This window comes from Habropoda laboriosa, unplaced genomic scaffold, assembly GCF_001263275.1.
Source record: "Habropoda laboriosa isolate 0110345459 unplaced genomic scaffold, ASM126327v1 scaffold84, whole genome shotgun sequence".
Taxonomy (NCBI): domain Eukaryota; kingdom Metazoa; phylum Arthropoda; class Insecta; order Hymenoptera; family Apidae; genus Habropoda; species Habropoda laboriosa.
Genome location: NW_017100202.1, coordinates 1,463,991 through 1,488,486, shown reverse-complemented (window position 1 = coordinate 1,488,486; position 24,496 = coordinate 1,463,991). Strand labels below are relative to the sequence as shown.

The 24,496-nt window shown below is 35.7% G+C and overlaps 4 protein-coding genes across 4 annotated transcripts in view; 2 read left to right on the top strand and 2 right to left on the bottom strand.

The window, feature by feature from the left end:
• Positions 1–886, bottom strand: part of LOC108570434 — a 2,181-nt gene extending 1,295 nt beyond the window's left edge. Inside the window, exons 1-4 of the mRNA XM_017932294.1 lie at positions 808–886; positions 440–559; positions 170–340; positions 51–90 (exon numbers count right to left, since the gene is read on the bottom strand). Coding sequence (XP_017787783.1) covers positions 51–90; positions 170–340; positions 440–559 — 331 coding nt within the window. The 5' untranslated portion in view covers positions 808–886. The remainder of the gene's footprint in view (positions 1–50; positions 91–169; positions 341–439; positions 560–807) is intronic.
• Positions 887–2,159: 1,273 nt separating this feature from the next.
• Positions 2,160–24,496, bottom strand: part of LOC108570433 (uncharacterized protein C1orf112 homolog) — a 26,274-nt gene continuing 3,937 nt past the window's right edge. The window contains exons 2-13 of the mRNA XM_017932292.1: positions 7,168–7,266; positions 6,893–7,039; positions 6,556–6,779; positions 6,135–6,292; positions 5,581–5,774; positions 5,262–5,407; positions 5,058–5,184; positions 4,817–4,982; positions 4,417–4,648; positions 3,771–4,098; positions 3,484–3,684; positions 2,160–2,780 (exon numbers count right to left, since the gene is read on the bottom strand). Of these exons, the coding sequence (XP_017787781.1) occupies positions 2,160–2,780; positions 3,484–3,684; positions 3,771–4,098; positions 4,417–4,648; positions 4,817–4,982; positions 5,058–5,184; positions 5,262–5,407; positions 5,581–5,774; positions 6,135–6,292; positions 6,556–6,779; positions 6,893–7,039; positions 7,168–7,263 (2,640 nt within the window). The 5' untranslated portion in view covers positions 7,264–7,266. The remainder of the gene's footprint in view (positions 2,781–3,483; positions 3,685–3,770; positions 4,099–4,416; positions 4,649–4,816; positions 4,983–5,057; positions 5,185–5,261; positions 5,408–5,580; positions 5,775–6,134; positions 6,293–6,555; positions 6,780–6,892; positions 7,040–7,167; positions 7,267–24,496) is intronic.
• Positions 11,184–19,283, top strand: LOC108570498. The gene is made up of 8 exons (XM_017932366.1): positions 11,184–11,369; positions 11,465–12,058; positions 12,235–13,164; positions 13,653–13,989; positions 17,236–17,563; positions 18,712–18,835; positions 18,911–19,071; positions 19,223–19,283. Exons 1-8 carry the CDS (start codon positions 11,184–11,186, stop codon positions 19,281–19,283), a joined length of 2,721 nt encoding a protein of 906 aa, XP_017787855.1.
• On the top strand, positions 20,178–23,761 carry LOC108570499 (E3 ubiquitin-protein ligase LRSAM1-like). Its single transcript, XM_017932367.1, has 12 exons — positions 20,178–20,334; positions 20,657–20,899; positions 20,985–21,398; positions 21,478–21,507; positions 21,779–21,880; positions 21,974–22,280; positions 22,367–22,466; positions 22,543–22,786; positions 22,871–22,996; positions 23,073–23,267; positions 23,350–23,553; positions 23,636–23,761. The coding sequence occupies exons 1-12, from the start codon at positions 20,257–20,259 to the stop codon at positions 23,759–23,761; spliced, it is 2,169 nt and encodes a 722-aa protein (XP_017787856.1). The 5' UTR covers positions 20,178–20,256.

Sequence of the window (24,496 nt, the reverse complement as noted above, 5' to 3'; positions counted from 1 at the left end):
AGACATTGTAAGAACTATATATTTTGATATGATGTTTATCTGTGGATGACCTATATGTATTTTAATAAAAGCTGGTAGTGTTGAACAAAGCTAAACAAAAAAAGAAAGAAAACATTTCAATAAAAATGTTTATATGCTATATCTTATTGTTAATTATGAATATTCTTACTTTTACATAATTGTAGTTAATAGGAAGATGTAAAATAATATTTAAATCAAATTCGTTTGGCCTTTCCACTTTTGTACCTTTGTAAAAACTACCACAAAAAACAATTTTATTGTATGTTTTATTAAATAACGAATCTTTCAATTTCATACGTTCTATTAGGGTTTCTACTACCTGTTAAGTAAATTTCGATTTATTATTTTCATAATAATGATTTCTCATTATAAATAGTTTATTTTTCACAAACTTTTTGAAACAACCTACATTACATACCTGTTGTAAATATACATTAATCCTTTCTACTTCATTATCTTTCAATGATATAAAACGTTTGTTTATTGCTTTAAATACTTCATCATTAGACAAATATTTATTTAATAGTTTGTCTTCCATCTGCATGTACAAATAATACCGTTAAATAGTTAAATAATAAAATAAAAATAAATATCGATCGCAACGATCCTGTTTTTAACTGTATCATAACTCGTGTAATATACATATGTATTTACTTGTATCTTCTATACATATTTATAGAAGAAACAAAAATTGAATATAGAATATAGAAGAAAAAAATTTTTACAAATCAGTGGAAGCTCTAAAACAAAAGACCGCGTAAATAAATACGTACAATATTTACAAACCTTGGAACTGTTTCCTTCTTATAAAAAGAATTAACATTAAAAAAAACTAATATGTTTACTTATATAAGTAATATGTTTGATTCGTTTTTTTTCTCTGCTACTGTAATTAGAAATACAATTAGAAATCACCAGAGAAATAATTAGAATAAAACAATAAACATCACTATCAACAGATTATACAAAATATGAGACTTTATCAATACTTTCTTCCAGCTACTTTCAAAATTTTAATACGTATCACTGAAAGAAAAGAAACCAATTTTAAAAAATAGGATTTCTTTTGACGTTTTGTAATAATTAAATCTAACGTGACAAGTTAAAACACTTCATATTATTCGAAAATAGCTAAGAAGCGTACATTATTCCCAGAATTGTATGCACGTACAGTAACGAATACATATGTACTTATTATAAAACACGGATTTGAACTCGCGAACCGATTTTCATACAGTAGCGTACCGTTACCGTCTCGTCGATAACTAAAGTTGCAACAAATGTGCGACTAACTGAAGTAGTATAGCTTTATATTCTGATATAGCAAACGGTCGCATCAAGACCTACTCATTGCGTATTATATGTTTTCATTTCGCATACCTCGAAGAAAGCAATACTCGAATTACATCGGGAGTATAGAAATATTTTTCATTATAGTAGCCAAGAGATTTTTAATTATTTACGCTACTTTAATATTGTACCATATTTGTTTTTTCCTTCTTATAATATCAAACTTTTATTACTATAAAATTAATTTTAAAAAACCACATAAAACAAGTTGAAACATCGATAATGTTCTAACGATGTTTATGTAAGCATACGTCAGTTCTGATGCTAGAAATGCATAATATGTGCTATATAGTAAGGATTCTACTCACAAGTAAATAGATAAGTAAGTATTTTCCATAAATTCGTGCTGAAAGTGAAAGTTATTTGAAAAACCAAAAATGTGAGAAGAATTTGTGAATTAAATTTCGACATCAAATTCAGCACGAACATATGGGATACTTGATATGTATTTCTAATATCGGAAACATTTGCACGTAAATACTACTTATTTCAATTGAAATATAAAAATCTTGTCAATACAATTTTATACTTTTATATGAACACTTTGTTTCTTTATTTTTCCAATTATAAAAATCAAGTTCTTACAAAACGAATAATCATTTATATGCATGAAACTTACATATATGTATGTTCTACGTGTTATGAAATCTTCGGAGATTCATTTGAACTATAGAAAATCGAAGCTAAATTTTTCTTAATCTTTGTAGAAACATGAAAAATACTTATTGAACATAAAAAAGAAAGAAAAATCGTGTTACGAGTCATTGCAAAGTATGCTTTAGCGCAGTTCATTTGAATTCAGTCATATCTAAAATCTTCGTGCAAATGGATCGCAATCTTCGTAAAATGTGACTCCCGATATCGTTACTTTTTTGTAAAATATTGCTCAATTCGTCGCATATTTTGCTGACGTGTTCGTCGAGATTGTTCAAAGATGAACTTTCGTTCAACCTTTCAACGGATTCAGTCTCTAACTTAGGAAATTTTTCATCTCTCTGAGAGTCCTCGTAATTGTTGCAAACATGGCAGGCATTACGGCAATATTTCGCCACGTGTTGCAAATAAATTCGAACATCTGAAAAATCTTGCAGCTCATAATAAACCGTGCCAGAGAGATAAGAGGGCAGAGAATCATTCAATGACGACCTCCTAGTAATCGCAGCAGCCATTGTGGTTACTAGATCTTCATTTGGGCACATATGAGCCACATGATCGAACGATTCCAAAGCTTCTTGCCGCAGCCATGGATTTTCGTCTTCTAGAAGTTGACAATTGAGCTCTGCTAACGCATTCGCAGCTTTAATGCCGCAGCTGGCGAAGAAATTGATATTGTTCCTCAAATAATGCGACGAAATTACCTTCACATGTAACGGAAAGCACAGGAATGACGTCAGAACTGCTTCTAGAATCTGAAATTATCGAATGTTATTCATCGATAACGTATTATCGTTCAAGTAAGGTATGTACATCTACTGTACAGAACTGAACAGCTGGTTTGCCGGACGACACAGAGGCAAAAGGTGCATACGCATACTCAATTCGCTTCGCTTCACTCCGCTTTTGACGCTCTTGAAACCGTCATTTTAAACGATTAGGCATAGATGACGGAAACGATATAGAGAGGTAGTGACTTAAAGTATGTATCAACACTTTGACGGCTGCTCATTTCACTCCTTCACTCCTTCACTCATATCTACTGCCCAGTTAGGCGTTCTACACTTTTCTCAGTCTTTTACAGTGTAATTATGTAATTACTTTTTGAGAAAAATACATCGAATCCCATGGTCATTATTTAAACAGTTACCATACTTTAATTTATTTTATTGACAGCGGCTATCAAAGTGTTAAACTGACAACCAGGGCCGTGCGTAATTTGTGAATTCATATCTCCTGCGTACAATATTTCGTTTAAGATATACAGTATTAAACTAACCTCTGCACATCTTCTTAATCAACGATTAAGACGCACACGATTATTTATATACAAATGTACTGCAATGGAAGAGATGATAATTCCGCGTTAACATCGAACGGCCCTGAACAAAATTCTAATTTCGGCGCTCAGATGGTAATTTAACAGACAGAACGTTAAGTGTACTTATGTATATGTACCGAGAAGAAAGTATCGTCCTGAATTTTTTCTGGTTGCGTAGCGGCGAACAGTTTTGACATGAATTCCGACAATATGTCCAATTGTCTTCCCTCAAATATTTCGATCGTATTCGCAACAGAGTTCCACATCTCGGATAGGACATCAACGGTGTTCCTCTCCACCGTGTAATTGAGTTTTCCGATCGTCGACATCAGTATTGCCTTTTAAAGATAAAACAAGTGGTTAATTTTCGCATTACAAAATCGACGATTCTTTTCGATTCGAAATTTATTCGAACGCAACATACGATACGATTCCAATTCTGTACTGTAGGTTGTCTCTGTAATTCTGCGAATGTGTTCGGTATCTCGTTTAGTACGCAAGCCAGTCGGTTTTGCAAGAATAGCTTTGTCTTCAATGGGAAAAATCGCGCGACAGGTGTCCATGAAAGATTCTCGAGATCGTCAAGCTCGATTATAAGAGAATGTCTTGTTTCCTCTGAGAGCAAGCTGTATAATCTTCCGATTAAATTCTCCAGTATAACGACCTCGAGGCTGTTGCTACGTTTCATTAACACGGTATACACGTTCAATAAGTATTTCACGTGACTTGCACAAAGCTCGGAGGACCCAATGCTGAAAATCAAGAGAAAAGAAGAAACACCGTCTGTATTAAAAGAAAAAATTGATTCTTAAAATAATACGTACTATTTCAATAAATATCCTCGAGAATTAGTATTTGAAAAAATTGAATTTAATTGATCAAACTAACACGGGTAATACTGTAAATTAGTAAATAATTAGAAAACGAAGTGTAACTAGAAAAATGGAAAACTAAAGAACCTTCTACATTTTTCAACAGAATTGATTTCTAAAGATACACATAAATATAATGAACAATGTATTCAAGGATGTAATTATTATTAATTTCAACTGTGTGGAAGATTTACAAACCGGCCAATGAAGCACCAAATATCCGAGCTGAGCAAGGAACTCCAAAGTTCATTGCTTAGCAAATGTTTCAACAAAATTAATTCAACAGCATGAAATCCCTCTGTGGGAATTTGGCTAATTAGACTGCAAATTGACACCAATGCGACTTCGTATAATGTGGCGGATCTCGTTTTTTCACCGATATCGTGTACACCTTGTAATCTCACCTCACCCACGCAAATCTCTTCCTGTACTTTATGGCAAAAATGTAAGAAAGAAAAAAAATGCTGTAAATTGTAAGTTGAGCGTGTGTTTTATTAAAAATCTACACGAACGCGTCTTGTTTCGCAAAAATTATTCACCGCGTGAATATTATGAAACTCGATAGATATTATACTGAGATATAAAATCGAGTACTTACTGTAATTAATATTGGTCAATGCGACATCGACGATCGATTCAGCGCCTAATGTCCATTTACAATGCTGTTCGTACGGCATGCCGATCAATTTTTTCATGATGCCAATTGTTAATAAATAGTAGCCTAATTTATCGATATCCGTTTGATTCCCGTATTCGAAGAATGCCTGGAATATTTCGAAAATATTTCATCTTACAACGGATACAATTTCGTTGCATGCAATCGAAGCGTAAGAACGTACCTGCTTGAAATCGGAAATTTTGAAAACGGTACTCAAAAATGGCTCTGTCCCCTTCGAGACATGAACGTTTATCAATTCGATCAATTTACCGTCGAGCTGTGATTTTTGTAAACACAAAGGGGAACACCTGAATGTAAAGAGGAAGTATGAAAATTGTGAAACTAATCGAAAAGAAACGAGGAGTGAATTCGTGTAATCGAGTACCTGTGCATTTTGAACAGAAGTTCGATCATAAACGGAAGGATTTCGCTATTTATGCACGAACAATAAACTGCAATTAGTCTGTCGAAAATTTTCAACGAATGACCGATAACTCGTATCTTTCTCTCCTCGATTCGACACGATGAATCCTATATAAATATAGATCTTGGATTATCATTTTGTTTGTTTTTCTTTCAACGAACCTTATAAATCTCAATTACGAAACTACAACTGTATCGTTTTCTAATACCGTACTTAAAATACTCAACACTACGAAAAATCGTAACATTTTTCGAACCTAATTTTCTTTTTTTAAACCTACCTGACAGAACGAAAGCATCGACGATATATCTTTCGCCAGTTGTGCGAAATGGAAGGTAACGCTGGTCACCCTCGTTCGTTTTACAGAGTTTTGATGCGCGATCGCCAATTTGCCAAACATTTTCGACGTCTCTACGAACGTTTTCAGATCCAGCTCGTGCGTAATGGTAACGAACAATCCAATTGTATCGATCACTGTTGCCGATATAAACGCAACGGTGATGAACGTAGCGGGAAAAAAAAAACAGATAATATACACGTGTATAAATCAAAACTGTTGATTAACATTGATCTCTACTTAATTAAATGATACAGTTACGTAGTTCACGAATCGTATTTGAAAAAAGAAAAGAACGAAAATATACGTGAATTACAGCGGTAACAAGGGAACACCCCTAGCAATAAGTGATAATCGCTGATTTTGATGAAATTTTGATAGATCTCGAGATAGAAAAGAAAAACTCTTTCTTTTTTTCCTACATTCGACGTACACTCTCGATGAAGATAAAGATGATTCAGGTTAAAGAATCGTTAAAACGTAATAGGATCGCTCACCTTTTACCAACAGCTCCATTTCCGATTCCGTATCCGTGTCGAAGACGATTACACCGTCCAAAGTGGCTAGGAATAGACTCAAGATCGTTTTCGTCTTGCGAAAGAGATTCGTTAATTCCTCTGACACGTCCTCGAACAAAGTACCGTATAATTTCTTGCTACAAAAGTAAGGAAACTTCTTTCAACACGTAGGTAGGTGTGGAAAATTTCACATCGATTCAATTCCAGACGAAAAATCAAATTGTTCCGCGATATCAACGGTACACGTATTGTATAATGTTCCAAAACGCTGTGTAATATCTTTCATTCTATATGTCCTCACGTACATTTAGAATGACTTTCTACGATATATCATTATTTAAACGGGAAAAGAAAACTTTCTTGAATGAAATCAAAAATGTGTGAATATCTGTTGTCTCACCTTGCTCTACAGTGTTCGAATATTAATTTAATCGCGGCAAGTGCGTTCTCCAGTATGCATTTAAGATTAATCGCGGACGTTTTATCAAGCTTCGACACACGTTCCATAGATCTTTCCCATACGCTCGACAATTCATAGCACACGAGCAATTGTCGTCTCGTGTCTTCTTTCAACGTCTCTGCTTTCGCACTTCTACGTATCGTTTCGTCGATCTGCTTCAGAACCTTCGAAAAACGGGAATAAACTTGGAGAAGACGCGGCACACAAATGGCGTAACGTTCATATTCATAATTTCAAATAATTAAATAAAATCAAATAATTTCTGTTGCTTCTTTACCTCGGTTAAAAGACGACGGGCAAGTGGAAGCGTCTCGTTGAAGATTTTCTCGTCCAGCAAATCATCCGGACAAGATGACAAACACTTTTGCAACGCCTGCTGCAAGAATTCCGCCTCGTATCTTTCTGTTAAATTCTCCAGGGCGTCGTGAATATCGTAGCGTTAAGGAAAAGATGAAAGAGAGAAAGAAAGAAAAACACGTTTCTGCATTGTCCATAAGTTAGCGACGTAAGATTTAAACAACGCGAGGACAGTTAGTTATTTATAAAGGATATTCTCAACACGGACGAGTAGTGATCCTCGATGCTTTCGTCGTTCTCGGTGAACGGGTCCTCTTCTAGCAAGGAAGTGAACGAACTTTCGCTTGCCATTTTCTGAAAATTTTACACATCCAGATGATAATAACGTTTCTCTTCTCTGTCCACGATTAGATGATAAAAATCTCCAACGGTCGTGTTAACCCTTTACGCAGGATGCGGAAGTTACGTTCACGCGGACTCGACGTGATTTCTTGTGAAAGAAAAAAGGGGCAAAGAAAAGTATAGAACGAAATTTGTTCATTCGAGGCTTAGTTCTCGAGGAAATCGGGCTTGAAAATTCGTTTTGCACGAGGACACACCGGTTTTAACAATTCTTCAAGTTCGATTTTTTCGCAAAACTGAGCCTCCAATGAGCAAATTTCATCCCGCATCCTGTATAGGAATTACTCGCTTGTACGTGACTATATAGGGTCATTTGTTTTTTTTGTTTTTTTTTTTGGCTAATTAACCCTTTAAGTCCGAGTACGACTCCAAAGTCTCATATCAGAAAAATCGTGATTTTCACATTCGCACGTATTCCAAACGAGCAGCCTTCCAATCCGAAGTACAAAGTAGACTATTTTAACCCTAAAAGAAAAATTCTACAAGTTTAAAGCTCCATCTGGAAATTCGTTAGAATGTACGACACTCTGGAGTCCCACTCGAACTAAAAGGGTTAACGAAGGTATCTTCCACGTTCTTTCTACGGATATTATGTGTAAAATTTCTACGTGTACAAGTAATTTCCTCGAAGTAGGGAGGAAATTGAGACGCTCGGGCGAAGTGAAATAGTTTGGCGAAACAGTTTATAATTCCGTTTCTCGTGTCGCGGGCAAATCAGGCGTCCATCAATCGCAATCAGACGGCTCGATCGCGAAACGGGGGCCTCGAAAATTTCTTGGCAAGCCTCGCAAGTCGAACTTTCCGGTCGCGATCGAGCACGATAGACAGCCGTTCCTTGGAGAATTCGAGACAGGGATGGACAAGCTCGATTTCCAAAAATGAAACATTGATGAAAAGTTGATCAAACTTGATATTACGATACGATATCAACACAGGCGTATTCTTCCATAAACGGACAAATAATTTGACGATCTATTTTAACACGCGTTTCCCAATCGGGATACTTTACTCTTCTTACAGAAACGAGTAAATAAGTTTGTCACACTTTACACACGGTTAATTACATTAGTCGATCGACAATTTTTCTTAAGAGTGCTTCTTAACCCTTTGCTTTACAGATCACGATTAAGATATTACAGAAGTTAGCGTTATTCCTGATAAATGTTCATTTCAACTCTAATTGAAATTTTCATTTATAAGTCTGAGATCTATTTTGTTCATTTGTTATTAACGCGACGGGTACTCGACATTAAGCGAGAAGATAAGGTTATTTATACGCATGTAACGATAGAATTGAAGACTTACAACCAAGTGTTTTTAATGTTTTCAATCACGGTACGGAAGAGTGAGAATAAAAGTGAAGAAATCTATGTGACAGCGTGATTAATGAATTCAGCGAAGAACGGGTGATATTGAAAAATGTACGAACGGATAGAAAAGCGTGTAAAAAGAGCGGGGAGAGAATGGGAGAGAGAGAGGTATTATCCATCGGTTTGCCCATCCCTGGGCCAAACACGTCGAAGTCGCTGATAAGAGAGGGCAATTAGGGCAAGCAAACGCTAATGGGCGGACTCTCTTAATTTTCGGGGGTTCGACGTGGCCGAGTTCCTCGAAGCGAAACTTTCCCGTTTAAATCCTCCCCGCAGCGCAACGGGGGCGACTTCGCGGACGAAGAAGGGGCAGGCAAGAAAGAGACGAACGAGAGGAACGAATTCGAATGATCGCCGATACCATGGTAACTCCGGACAACAAGCTGTCAGATGATAGGTAAAGTTTTGATCAATAATACCGGGTGACTGCCGGCTAAATTCGAGTTTGCCGCGAGGATGACACGTTCCCGCGAGAATCGAGCCGTCGTTGAACGCGAACACGATCGCAACACCTCGAGTAACAATATCGAGCCAGCGAGAATTTTCAATTGAAGACACTCTCCGTGGAACCAGAGAGAAATAAATGTGAACTTTATGTTCCTTTCAAAAGGAGAACCGAAGATTTTTCGTCGATTGGAAGTAATAGGAGATATTTAAATATCCACCGGATAGAGAAAGTTTGTTTGGGCACAATCGTGTCTCTTCGAGTCGGACAGCTTTCGTTAGCTAACATTTCGATCCGACACTTTTCTTATCAATTTCTTGCATACGGATTAGGGCACTCCTGAACAGTGAAAAATTTAGTACTCGACATCAGGAACGCTGAGATACTAACGTTAATTCTTTTTATGATGTTAACGTTAATATTCTTCTTGTACTAACTTTAGTAACATCGAAATTGTAAAATACTGTTTATTTTAAGTTCGAAATAAATTAACGAACACACATTTGTCGAATGTAACGATACTTTTTTAAGTGAAAAATAACAATTTTTTTAGGCATTGTTTTAAATTAAACGCTATGCAAATACTTTTTGCACCTGTGAAAGGAAGGTTGTTGGTAGAAATGCGGTAAAACTTCACTCTATTGGGGAAACACAATTGGGGAATAATTTCATCGACTTGTATGAAATGGATCGAAATGAAAATGCACTGCGCGACTAAACTTACGAACGGTATATAGAGCACATTATCAATTTGTCCGCGTGACACGTTAAATTACTTGGAAACACGGCTTTCGTTACGAAACAATTCAAACATTCGTCATATTCGAACTTCTAAATACCTTTAACAAACTAAAAACTTCTAATGCAACACCCGTAACTACCTACAGTCTACCGCAAGAAAACGATCGAAACATACAGATTTTCCAATAAAAATCATCGGTGTAACTGTCGAAAAAAAAAGAAGAAAAATTCAAAAATGTCATAGAACGAATCGTGGAAACAGAGAACACGTTGTCATCCTCACGGTGTGAAAGGATTAGCGTTACGCCACTGACCGCAAATCTTCCGTGTAACTGTAAAAGCAGCCTATCATCTCGGAAAAGAAGAAAAAAGAAAAGTTCGAAAATCTGATAGAACGAATGATCGAAACGTAGAACACTGGAAACAGAGCACACGTTGTTATCCTCGGGGTGTCAAAGGGTTAGCGTTACGCCACTGATCACAAATCAGAGGGCAATGCATGTCGAGTTAGCGTACGTGAGTGAGTTCGACCACCCTAACCATTGCCGTTGAGACAGTGTGCTGTGATCGAAATGGTGGTGTGGTAGTATCGGGCGTCGTTCGAATTAAAGGGAGCAATACATCGTTCAACCACCCCTTGAGGCGGGCAGAGGGTGGAAACGACGGCGTGTTAGTGGGCACCGGCGGCGCATACAGGCACCGATTGCTGGTGGTAGGCAGGTAACACGAAGGTAAATCGGTGAAATGGCAGTGGTGGTGAACGATCGTGTCAGAGGGCAATGGATGAAGTTAGTCAGTCGGCGTTGGCTCGCTTGCGCCGCCACCACGATGGAAGGTTCATCCATCGTGTCTGCGTTTCGATCCTTCGCGTTAATTCGCGAACCTGTCGAGTGAGTATTAGGTATTTAATCCTATTGAAAAATATTCATCTTCTTTCTTTATCTTCGTCGCGTGTATATTGAAATTGTCGTAGTTACAGAGATAACGGTACACAGTTCGATAGGAAGATAGTATGTTAACACGTTGAGTGCCGTGGGGTTGATCGGTGACCGACGGTGTCAAGATTAGCGAAAGCGTTTCATTCGAATAAACGGTAATAGTTGTTCAATTTCCCATCTAATCCCCATCGCAGAGCATATTTAAACAGTTCTATCTCTAACTGTCGACATTCATGGGATGTGTTGTATTTAAATAAAAAATTCATTTCGACGCCGCGGACAAGTTACGCAGAATTGGTCCGGCATTCGACGTGTTGAGAGAACAAAATTTCCCGTAGAATGTAGCCTCGAGGTGGGGAGCAGTTACGAACCGGGATGTCAGGACGTGAAAAATCGGTCAGACCAGTCAGACAATTGTCGTTGCAACCACCGGTGTCACATCGGCAACAGATCAGGCGGCAGAGATCCGCGGAGGATGACAAACCGTTGCAGATCTGCGCGAGTCCGTTTGCACGCGGCAAGCGTGGGATAAATACCAAACCGATCACCGAAAGACCTAAGGTAGATCTTTGTTTCTAGATGAAACAACGTTGCCCCCCAATCTCTTCCTTGGAATCGTTGTTAATCGTGGGACCGATCGTGGACGAATTTTTCAGGTTCGCGTCGCCTGGAAGGAAACCCGTAGCAAGAATGAAAAAGAACTGGAACAAGTTGAAGTGGTGGCTCGTCAAATTCCTGGACGATCTAGACCGATCACCGGACGATCCAGAGGTTTCGTAGGGATCGAGAAACCGTCGATCCTTTATTCTAGACAAGAACTGGCGGAAAGATTGAGACTCGCTTGGAAACACCGCGAGCAGAACAAAGCTAACATTAATATCTTTCTCGCTCGTGGCACTATCGCCGAGAGATGCGACTCTGAGATGTCGAGTCATGCTACAATCACCGCTCCGTCGTCTCCTACACGAAAGAACGACGAGTCTGAATGTAAAACTTCTCTCGTCGATGAAACAGCGCACGATAATGAAATTCGTAGATCGAGAATAGACGGGAATAGAGAGACAGAGGATGTTACTGATAAACCAAATGGAATTTTATCACGAAACGAGGATAGGAAGATTCTAGGAAAGAATAGCGACGATTTGTCGTCCAATATCGAGCATCCTTTCACGGAGATGGAAGAAACGATAGAATCGGAGGAAAATGAGGTTCCCGAAGAGGCTGACGTAGAAAAGGAACAATTGAACGAAGTACAATTTTTCACAGATTAATATAAAATTTTGTCAAATTATTCGTTCCTTCGATTAATCGATCGTTGTTCATTTAATAACGCGTTAAATATCGTGAAATTCAGTTACACTGATTTAATTGTTAATATCACAAGGATATAATGTATCTTTTCCTTTTTCTTTTCTCTTTCTTCAAGCAAATATCGAGGAATTCAAAGGTCGGCGTGTATCTTTCCAATTCGAAGAGGAAACCTTCGCCAAGTATCGACTGTTCGAATTCTCGCGTTCTATCTACAACATTGCCATCGATTAAAATCGAAAACTCGACCCTGGGAGTTGCGAAAGTGTCGAAGGAGGATTTTTCGTCTGCCAAACAGAAGCGTGCGAGTTTTCACAGCGGCACCAACCGAGCCTTCCTCGACCCAATTAGATCGCCAACCGAGTTCAGACGGAATTCAGTGTCGGACAAAAGCGTATCGCAAAAATCATCGACCGACAATCGTGTAGTAACTGCCGAGAGAAATTCCTCGGCTAGTCGAACATCCGTAGATAGCAAAGAGAATATTCATACGAATGAGAGAACTGTGAATGGAAGGAACAACGCTGAATTCAGATGCAATTCGGTCAACGAAAAGAGCGTGGCGCAAAAACTGGCCACAGATAGCAAATCGACCACGTCTACAATTGACAGAAATGCGCGTTCAAAGGTACTAATCGAAGGAAAAGATACTTCGACGGATAACAAGACGATGACCAATAAATTTCCTGTGTCGATGAAAAGAACCGCGTCCACGAACGCCGTAACCGAGGACAAACATGCATTTACCACCGATAAAGTTGCATCGTCGAGGAACACGTCGGAGATAAGATGTAGCTCGGTGAACGAAAGAAATCCACCGTCGAGAAAAACGACGGAAAATCAGAGGATCGATGAAAAATCGAGGAGGACCAGTTCCGCACCGCCGCAGCGGCATTTGCGATCAAGTTCGTCGAGTAATCGCGTTCAGGTTAACATCGTGATCGATTCGTCGAGTACGGTTGCCAAGGTGAAGAGCAAAGATCAAGAAAAAACGAACGTGAATTGCAAAGATAACGTGGTGGAGAAACTGGATACAGACTCGACAAAGGTATAACGTAGTTGTTGAAGATAGTCTACTTTTCCTGTGATATCGATCTCTCGTAATAATTACCGTTACTATTATGTTGCATTAAAAGAAGAAAAGAAAAGTAGATTTCAAAGTCTAGTTTTATCACAGCGATGATAATCGTTGCAAAAAGAACGCAGTATCGTATCTCCCCTTCTAGAAGCATAATTTCGTATGAAGTTTCCAACAATATTCGTTGTTTTTTTAACACCCCGACGAAGAATCGTGAAAGATCGATCTTCTTCTTCTTTCGAACGTGAGAAAATGCTCGAATTGCGATTGAACGGTTGTAAATGATAACGCTTATCAGGGAAATGTGAAACTTTATAAGAAATCGAAGATTTAAGGCGCGTAATTATTATCGAGGTTTCAACGTCAGCTGAAATTTAGAAATGATTTCTAAGAAATTTCAAGGATTGCTAATGAGTTGAGGAAGTGATGCGTTGCATAATTAATACGAATGTGAACAGGTATCGGCGAGTCGATCGATAAGATCGGCACCGTTGAAGAGGCGCTCTAGAAGCGCGAAAAGACGTTTCTGGGGTGGAAATTCCTGCAAAACGGACGAGGATGGAAAATCACGGAATCGATCAGTCGGTCGTGGAAGAAACTCGATTGATTCTAGAGCTATAGATATCGTTACAATGGTGTCCCTTGTCAGCTCTGCGGACAGCGATAGCGATACCGAGAATTCGCCTAGAAATGATAAGTTAATCGACGAGCTACGCAGCAAGCTACCTACCACTTCGATCATCAAGACGTCGATTAATTTAGCATTGGCCAGCACGAGAAAACCCATCAAGTCAGGTACGTAGGCAAACTTTGATGCTCTTCATTTCTGAACGAACTGAATAGAGAATCAACCTTTTTTTTCTTTTCCATCTACTTTTTCTTATTTTACATTTTAACAAAACTGAAAGGGGAAGAAAATAGAACAATTCACCAAAACAATATGAAAATATGATTTTACATTGTAGATAATGTTAAGAATGTCCACGTATGTTTCAGTTTCACGCGAGAATATCGGTTCACTCACGTTTATCTAAATGTTTATTTTAAGGCTGATCACGTTATGCATGATTAGATATCGCAAGCAACGACAATTTCAAACAGACGCGACGGAATATCGTGCAAGAATTTAATAACACATGCATACGTGTAAAGGCGACCGTGTAATGATAATTGAACGAGTTAATTAGAAGCGACGCAAGGCACGCGAGCTGCGCATGCCGCGAATTATTTCGAAATATCCGTCTTCCTCTCCCGATACTGTCCTCAAGTACAAGAGAAAAAGAACACGTACGAAACAACGCGGTGTTAACTTTTTGTTCATTATCCGCACGAATCTCTACGCCGATCTTCGGCGAACTTTTAAAGGTTCCTTCACACGGAACAATTCGCGATCTCCGTGGAACGTTAAATGGACACATAACACCGTTTTACAGTACTTCGAAAAACATTTGTAATTTCTAAAGTGGCATAATTAAGCTTCGTTCCTTTCCTTCTTCTTTTTTCTTTTTTTTTCAAAAGTTACAAACAGATATTCGATATTGTATTCTTCAAATAACAGCCTACTCTCGAAATTCATTTTCGTGATAAATAACACCGTGGAAAATAATTATTAGAAAAAGGGGGTTGAATTTTATTATTTTATCTGATTTCCATCAAGTGCTGCGAAATTTTGCACGAAACAAATTTAACACATCTTTCCCAATGTACGGCAGATTTATAGGCCGAAAGTTTCGAATCAATTCTATTTATGCAGATGAAACGATCGAGGTATCGATGAAACTTTCCACGCCTGTAGTTTTAGTTAAAATGATGTTTATTAATCGGTGTATGATCCACTGGTTTCAATACTCTTTGACCATCGAAAAACAGGGTTATTCGTGCCTTTGTTAAAAGAGAACTCTGCATTTCTAGGGTGCAACGAGGTCCTTGAAAACGTTCTTTACTTCAATTTCGTTATTAAATGTGGTTAATGGAATTGGATCTTGATTCGTGATCCACAATCTGCCATTTAATAGAGAAATAATTAACGAACCATCACGATCGTTTCTATTAGCTTCAAGCTTCATTTTGGTATGCTTGTGGTTCGCTTAGGTAAAAAATTTTTAAATGAAATCAACCAACAACCTAATAGTAACGAATCTTTCGTTAATTTCGATTGCATCGATTCGAAATTGTTAACCCTTTCTCCGCGGCAGATTATCGGCAAAATCTTTCGTGTCGGCGTTTGAAAATTTTTCGAAATTAGAAATTTATGATTTTCAAATTTCTGCTGTTGAATTAAAGTGAGAGTACTCGAAGGACTGAATTTTAAGCAAAAGCTTAAGGATTGAATTAAAAGGCGAAAGTGTAGAAAATGTTACAAGGCAATTAGGTAACAGTTTCTCTTGTTTTCTGAAAAATTGTTAACCGTTCGGTGAAAATTTTCGTCGACGGTGTATACACGCCGCGAACACCGCAGGAAATGTTTCGTTGGGAGAAATTCGAAGTATGAACTGAACGTGGAAATTCCTGGCGGTACTTCTTGCACTCGTGGCCCGTTCAAATCGTCCGTTTATAAGCGACTTCTCCGTTCTTTTAATACGTATACCGTCGCTAATTAAAGGGAACTTCTATCGTGCAACGACATGAAACCCGTGAAGACAATAAGAGGATCGAACACGTTAAATCGACCAAACTTCTTCTCTTCGTATTACGCCACTGACCCTGAAGCAAAATATTCCATTGAAACTCGCCACGTAATCGGGTTTTAATAATTGCACTCCTATACAATAGACGATCATTCTCGAGCGCCGTGAACGATGTCGATTTAACGATGAAATTCCTGAGGAAACGAAAATGTTCGTAAAGTATATACATACACCTTTAAGAATCGATGTATCAATTCTTCCTGGCGATTTCGACGAAATCGGCGTCGATTAGAAACGGGAAAAAGGAAAAAGAGAGAAAATTTTCGTTTCTTTTCTTTTAGTAGAGATACATTGCCGACGAATTTTATTCTTCCCGATTTTGCCGCGATTCTCGTGAAGAGAGAACGAATTAACGTAACAATTGATCGATGAATTTTGTTGTTCTTGATTTTTTGGGGTTTTTTCCCGGTTACTTTTATCATTTAACGAAGAATTTCTTTTCACCCGTGAACACAGGTACGTAATGAAAATGTAGAAAGAGAGAGAAAAAATGGGGGATGAAATACGATTCGCGGAAAAATATTAGCTAGCTCATTTAGTCCCGTAAAACCGAATCGATGACACGAGATATCGTTTGGCCCAGTTTTCGGTACACGGCCAAGTGTTGCGAATGCCGGCCCATTAAATCAGGTTACTTTGGTAAACATACTTATCGTGACTATAAAATACCCCCGGGCCGATATTACCTTGATTCAATTGAACCGACTACAGGATCTGACGATATCGCATAAAAACGCGATCGAATGACTTATTCAAATGGAAACGATTAAATAAATGAACAAACCATTACGTACGGTACCGTGACTATCGTTGCTCGTGAGCATTACAGAAACTAACTTGGAAAAATTGTTTAGATTAAAAAAAAAACAAAAAAAGTCAAATCTAAAACTAACAATCTTTCTCTACATATTTCGAGAAGATCACAAAATCAAAATTCGTGTAAACTGTAACGAGTAAGTTTTGTTGAAATCATTATTGTCTATGAATTAGTAACAATTTATCTATTAACCCGTTAACGCTCGTAATTGTGTCTTACACATGCACAACTAATCCTCGAAAAAGTACAATCTCGTTTAATTATTTTCTTTCACTCATCTTATCGCGCTATCCTTTCTATTTCATGATAAAAATGTAAGTTGCAGCATTGCAAATAAATGACAAACTTATTTCCACACGCGTACAACGCGAATCGATCATTTTCGACGCATCAAGTTGAGAGAAAAATGGCGAGCGTTAAGAGGTTAAAAGTGATTCGTACGTTTACTCGAGATAAAGAGAAAATACAGACGAAAGGTGTCGTTAAAAATTTCACGGTCTAGCGAACGAAACGAAACCAACGGTTCTTTGCGGGTAGTTTCCTTTCAGAAAGAGTCGTTCGACGAGGAGATTTCACCGAAAGAGCAACAACCGTTGCCGAAGGAGGAGAAAAAAACGACACAACCGCGACTTGCGATCGTTAACCAGCGTGGAAACGTTGGTGGCCTGTCGAATGAGGAAACGGTGTCCTGGAGAACGGACATACCCGGTCTAGCGCTGCCTGTTCTGGCATTGATTCACGACATCGAGAAGCCGCACGACGTTCCGTTAACTGATCGCGAAAAGAGATGCCTAGCCGTGCCTATTGGTGATTTACACGACAAAAAACGGAAGCTACTGAAAACACGTGGCACGACATCGCGATCGTGAGTATAAAAATAGGAATAGAATTTCGTGGCACTTCAGTATGACACCCCGAAGACATGAATTTCAATTGATAATTTCCTGAAACGCATAAAATCACATATATCTACATATGAAACAGCAAAAAACAAAAAAAAAAGGTCTTGTGTAGAAGATCGATATTTCTCTACACTTCGTATCTCTCAACACAATCATCGATATCAGTCGACAATAATTACAATCATCGATGCATTTTTCACGAAGTAAAAAGCTCGGCGTGCCGCAGCAATAATGAACGTTCCGTCTTTTATACGCAAGCAGATGCTAATTTTCTTAATGGTACGATAATTGTCGAAGAATCACTTGCACGGCAATACCGATCGAGCTAAATTACTATAGTACAGTAATGGGTACATTTTATTATCAGAAATAGAGTCACGATTAGAAGAGAAAAGTATTTTTTTTGTTGATCCAAAAAGAAAAAACATTTCACACAGAGAGTTACATGATTTTACATTAATTTTTGCATACGATTATTTGGATTATTTCTTCGTTGTGTGCTTCAACGTTTGTAGTAACGAGAGAAATAAACAGAGAGATCACAGTGTATTGAATTTCTCATATACACGCTTATCGTCGTGTGGGAATTTCATCCGTGTTTGCATAACAATGATGTAACACCACAACGTATAGTTATTTAACCGCGGAACGATCAATCTTAAGTGAAATTCTTTTCTATCCGACTTTATTATGCGTTCGTGATAGGAATTTAGCGGCGACAACAGGTACAGTAGCAATTTTCACTCTATGATAGTGCTTGAAAATCACGGCACGATTTCGATTGTAAGGGGAATTTTATATGGTATAAATGAAGAGGTGAGACGGTACGATAAGAGGCCTACGATGATAGAAATAGGGTAAACGATCGTGAACGAACTGTATTAATAGCTCTTATAATACGTTTCTTCTTTACCCAAGGCTAACAAAAATGCACGATCGATAATAGATTTCTCGATTCGTTCACCGGGAATTATATTCGACGAAAATATACGTATTTCTCTTTTTTTCGTCTCTCCTGTTCTCTTTGTGTAATTTCTCGTCAGAAAGATCGAATGTTGAAGATAAGATTACACGGACGAGGACGGAAATGTTGAATTCAATTTTGTTACAGCGCGATGGAAAGACAAACGATACCATCGGAGGTAAAGATACAGGAAACACCGATAATTATGTCCCAGAAAATCGAGGTTCCTGCGCAACAAACTAAAACATTTGCGAATAATTCTCCTGCGAATGTAAGGCGAACGCTTTGTCGTTAAATGCGATAAATTTATTTGAAATTGTTAGGGAAATTTTGGTGAAATTCTTAGATGAAATCTGCATTCGTTCCGCCTTCGAAGGAAATTGTTCAACACGCGCAGTCTACGTCGACGGAACCACACTTTCAAACTAACAAAGAAAAAGAATGCTGGCACCTTTATAGGAAAATGTGTGACAAAGGAGTTTGCGTGTCTTTTGACACGGTTTTAAGGTTTGAATACAATACCTAATAAATATTTACGATTTATCATACTGTATACCGTTGAAGATAATTAAATATCAGCGATAAAAATATATATTTATATTCTAATCGTATTAATATTTAATTTTAATTGGATTAAGAGAACCATTATTATTTTTAGGGGTATGCTTACACCAACGGAATATCGATTGAGACAGAGAGAACTCTCGCAAAACTTGTAACGAACAACGAAATCATTGGAGGATTTTTTTTTTTTCTTATATAATGTTGGTACTTTTGTAAAGGAATCGTAGCTGCTCGTTATTTCTATCCGAAAATCTTGAACTGTGTGTAGAACAGTATAGTTAAAACGAGAAAACGATACTGAAACACGTTAAAACAAGAAAAAAACGCTCGAACTTGAGTAGCGATCAGAGCTTCTAGTCCATACTACATATTTTTTAAGTTTACGTATGGACCGAATAGTATTCGTACAAAGACTTTACATACCTCTTTAGTGAATTAAATATCCGAATTAGTTCCATCGAATTTTAGATGTACATACACGCCAACTGCCTATTTTTTTAGATTATTTATTAACGTATATAAGTACACTACAATGTTTTAGATAATAAAGTAATACAAAACGGCGAGACTTGTGAATTACTGCTGTTGTTTATATTGCACGAATTGATATACATAAGAATCGATCAACATTTCGACTATTTAAAAATAAAATCGATTGTTATTCTCGTGTATAGAATGTTTTATACGATATTTATGACTCGTTTCTTTCTATGACAATGTATAGTTCAATAAAATACTTAAATTGTTATTAGTTACAGTTTTTATTTAGCTTCGTACCTTTATAAATAAACGATATATTTAAAAAATATTCGAATCGTCTGAAAAATATTAATTTCTAATGCTTGTATAAATTCCACATTTTTTGCTGTTTTAATAAAAAAAAATGAATTAACTACTTAATAATAACATCCTTAAGAAAATTGTTTTCAAAGTAATCTTATATGTTTCTAAGGGTAGTGAAAGTGCTAAGGTACGTCACTGCTTCGTGCATTTTACCAACTAACTGTCAATTTGACAGATGTTGGTTAGTGTTTTGCAAAGTACACGAAATCACGTGTTAGTAGTTTAAGAGAAACCGATGGCAGGATGACTCATAATTTTCCATTATTGTCATGACATACACGATTAATGATGTCTCTACCGCGAAAGCATGGGAACAAGGTTAACGTCGATTATAAAGCACGATTGGAACGCAAGTTATACCTGGTACGTCTTTTAATAAATGGAGGTTAATTACTCAATTTGCTCATATGATCAGTAACCTTGGTTCTTCAGCTTTACACCGTTTTAACCTAGATATAATAAATCTCATTTGATACCTTATTATTTTCTATTATTTTCTCATTTAATACCTTATATCTTTATAAACTAAAAATTTATAAAGTACTTTATGTCCTTCTTATTTATCAAGTCTTAATTTAATCAATTTATTGACAATACATTGTTTTATTTTCCTTAATGATAAAAATGCAATATTATTCCCATTACTAATGTTTACATATATAAATATAACTATTTATTGTAATAGGCCAGAGAAAATCCAGAACCAATATTTGATGTGTCTGAATGTGCTTTAAAACATGTACCCTCTGGTATTTATTCATTATGTAAAGTATTTAGAAAGAAGGTGCTATGGATGTATAATAACAAGTTAACTTCACTTTTGGGTGGAGGTGCCTTAAGCGATTTGTCATTACTTGTTGTATTAGATATTCATGGAAACGAATTTACTAATTTACCATCAGATATAATGTGTCTTGCTTCTCTCAAGGTATACGTAATTTAAATATTCAGTTATTAAAATTATATAAGTTTAAAATTCATAAATCATCTTTTCACAATATGATACATTTTAGGAACTTTACTTACAAGACAACAATATAAGAAAACTGCCAAATGAAATAGTACATTTAAGTAAACTAAACATTTTAAATGTTGCAAAAAACAGCTTGAAACTATTACCAGAGACAATAGGAAAATTGAAACAACTTACTACATTGGATATTAGTTACAATAAATCCCTTCATAAACTTCCTAAGTCTTTGGGTTATGCACAACAATTAGCACAGTTAAATATTGATGGGTTAAACCTGTCATATCCACCCCAAGATATTTTAAACGGGGGCACAATAGTAATCATAGCATTTTTAGCAACTGAAAGTGGTATTAAATATTCACCAGAAGAGTCTCTTTCAGAAACAGATTTATCAAGAGACATAAGTTCTGAGGATATGCAAGGGGTATATCATAATAAAGATAATGATGTACAGGTATTATATGTTACAGAACCATGAACTTTGATGTTGCACTTGCACAGTGTGTCTTAAATGTTTTCATTTTTATTTTTAGGCAGCATTGCAGAATCTAGAAAAAATGAAGGCATGTGGATGCTTTTTTTATTTTAGTATGTTTTGAAATATGTCTCACTGCACATTTACTATTGTTTATTGTGAAACCTAATTTTGATTTATGAAGTATTTAATATGTTTAAAAATAAAATTAATTTACATATTTATTAGTACTATATATTTCAGCAATGCCTGATTTTGCTTGCATTATTTTTAAATAATTATTTGTAGCATATTTTAGTAAATTAAAAACTAATGTGCAATTTCAAGATTATTATTAAAAAGTTAACTTTATTTTACAGGAGCACCGTCAAAATGCATTATTGGAAGTAGAAAGGAACATCAAACAGCAACAAGAATATGAAATAGGAATTCAATCAATGTTGAAAGAACACAGGAAAAAGGTACTTAAGATTAAAATGATTGATTTACAACCAATGTTTTTCACTTTTATGCCAAATAAATTTTAAAAATTATTAAAACATTTTGACTTTTAGCTTTTGGAAGATCTTGCTTTACAACAAACACAATTACAGCATGAATTAGAAAAAGTACAACAAGAAAGAGATTCTAATAGAGCACGCTTACTTTCATACATTTACAAAGAATTTAAAATTTTTAAAATGTTAATATTATGTTTAGCTGAGAAAGAAGCAGACAATGTTATCAAAGAATTTTTAAGAAATAGTGAGGAAGAAAGACAAAGCCAAGCAGAATTATTAGAACGGGAAAAACAAGAAGAAATGCGCTTACTATCCTCGTGTCATTCAGAGCAATTTATGTTTCGTACAAAGGATACTCTTCGTTAGTATTAAATATTTTAATTTTTAATTTTAATTAGCATTAAATATTGTAATTTTATATTTATGTTGGTGTTTTTTTTTTTATAGTTTCAATGGAAAAGTTACTTGAAGAAGAACTTCACAGAACCAGAAAATTAGAAGAGCATAGTAAATATAGAGATTATGCTGCGCAATCTTTGCTCACACTGTTAGTAGGATGTTAATAATAACGTTTCATACAAAAGTATAAAACTAATACATTTAAAATCTTACGAATATTTCAGAGAAGTAAGGAATAATGATCATTTAGCACAAATAGTGCAAAATCAAGAGAAGAACAGACAAAATTTAATTGATACATTAAGACAAGATGAAGTTTTACAGAAAGCTGCTGTTGCCGCGTTATTAGAACGTAGTGATGCACGTTGTTGGAGTATTGTACAACAAGTCAATTTGGTACAGTCACAATTAGCAGCACTTACGAATATTGAATTGGAGAGAAGAAAACTAGAAATTAACCAACAACTTGTATGTAGTACCTACAGTTATTAAGTTTCTTCATATACAGTTGTTTCCCTTATTCTAAAGATCTTTTACTATTTTACATAACAGAATGAAATAGCTGAAAAAAGAGTCACTTTGAGTACTATTCTAATGAACCTGTTAGAACAACAGAAACACAGAAGAGATCAACTTCTGGAAACAATTAATAGTATAGAACAACAACGTTGTATTAATGTAAGTATCGGTTCAAACGTTATTTTATTTTTCTTACGATAATAATATTTATAAAACTATATTTTTATTTTTGAAGAACTCTAGAAGAGAAAGTCAATTTTGGTTGATGCAATATCAGTCCTTAATGGAAGCACGTCCACAGGGCTTATTAGAAATGCTAGAGCCTATGTTAGTGCGACATGTTGCAATAGCGGGTGCATTACATTGTTTGCCATTTTTAGCTTCTCTACCATCGTTACTTCCCGATCTTAGTGATGAACAATTGAAAACAGTATGTAAAATATCAATATCTTTTAATATATACAAGAGATATTTTCTACTTTAAAATAAATCATACATTCTTAATATTATAGATTGGAATACATTCTGAAAGTGATCGCACTGCTATAAGACTTGCAGTTGAGAATTATTTAGCAGAACTGAAACTCAACGAATCTAGAACACCTATAATACCATCTGCACCACCTGAAGAAGCATGTACAAGTTCTAACTATGAAGAATATAACACTACCCAAAGTATCAATACTGCCGAATGTGTCATTTGCCTTGATTTACAAGTAGGTATAATTTTCATTTTGTTTCAAAAACTTCTAGAATAATAATATTAAATAAAACAATTCATTTCTATATTTCTTATAGTGTGAAGTAATTTTTCTGCCATGCGGACATCTTTGTTGCTGTTCAGGTTGTGCAAATATGATTTCTTCAGGTTGTCCAATGTGTAGAAGTACAATAGAACATAAAATTCACATTGTAAAGCCTTAAAATATGAATGATGCTTTTTGTAAATAATTCCATTTGGATTATTTATTTTGATGTTTTGTTACTTTAACAAAATATTAACAATTTCTTATTTAAAAATTTAACCTGATAGAAATTCCATTTACAAATTAGATAAAATTTATCCAATTAAACTTTTGTAATTATATACCTCTTTTATTCTATAATCTATTGCATTTTAGTGTTATAACCGTTTTTTTTTTTTTAAACTATGATTGTTATTGAAAAGGAGTTTAAGACAAAACAAATTTAAATCAAACATATAAATTTTTTAATGTTAATATTATTTTTCAGTGCCATGATAATATTTTATAGAAATCAGAAAATGTATAATAATCATATTTAAAATAGGTTAAAATTATCTAACTTTTTTATTATTAACTACATTGCAAATAAGAAAATACCAAGTAATTGAAAATAAAAAGATAGAATAAATTGCATTTATTAACACTTGACTAAAATATCGATTTTGATATAAAATGATCACTGACATATCTGTAAATATAATAGTCTTATAAATACTATGAAGATTACAACATTTTAAGCCCTTATAGTGGTTAAGAGTTAATAATGCAAAAAGAGCCAAAAATAGTGAGCAAGCTTTTGTAAATGATAGTTTATATAAGAAAATTTTTTTATAAAGATTCACTTCCTAAATACAGTATCTTAAAAGTATTCATTAATAAGGTATTGACATTTTACTGATGTACGTGTACTCTT

Bases quoted from the DNA above. Each gene is read 5' to 3' on its own strand.
- LOC108570498 (XM_017932366.1), top strand. From the start codon at position 11,184: ATGTCAGGACGTGAAAAATCGGTCAGACCAGTCAGACAATTGTCGTTG. The intron at 13,165-13,652 runs GTATAACGTAGT...GAATGTGAACAG, and splicing joins TGGATACAGACTCGACAAAG to GTATCGGCGAGTCGATCGAT. The intron at 19,072-19,222 runs GTTTGAATACAA...TATTATTTTTAG, and splicing joins TCTTTTGACACGGTTTTAAG to GGGTATGCTTACACCAACGG.
- LOC108570499 (XM_017932367.1), top strand. From the start codon at position 20,257: ATGATGTCTCTACCGCGAAAGCATGGGAACAAGGTTAACGTCGATTAT. The intron at 20,900-20,984 runs GTATACGTAATT...GATACATTTTAG, and splicing joins TGTGTCTTGCTTCTCTCAAG to GAACTTTACTTACAAGACAA. The intron at 22,787-22,870 runs GTATGTAGTACC...TTTACATAACAG, and splicing joins TAGAAATTAACCAACAACTT to AATGAAATAGCTGAAAAAAG.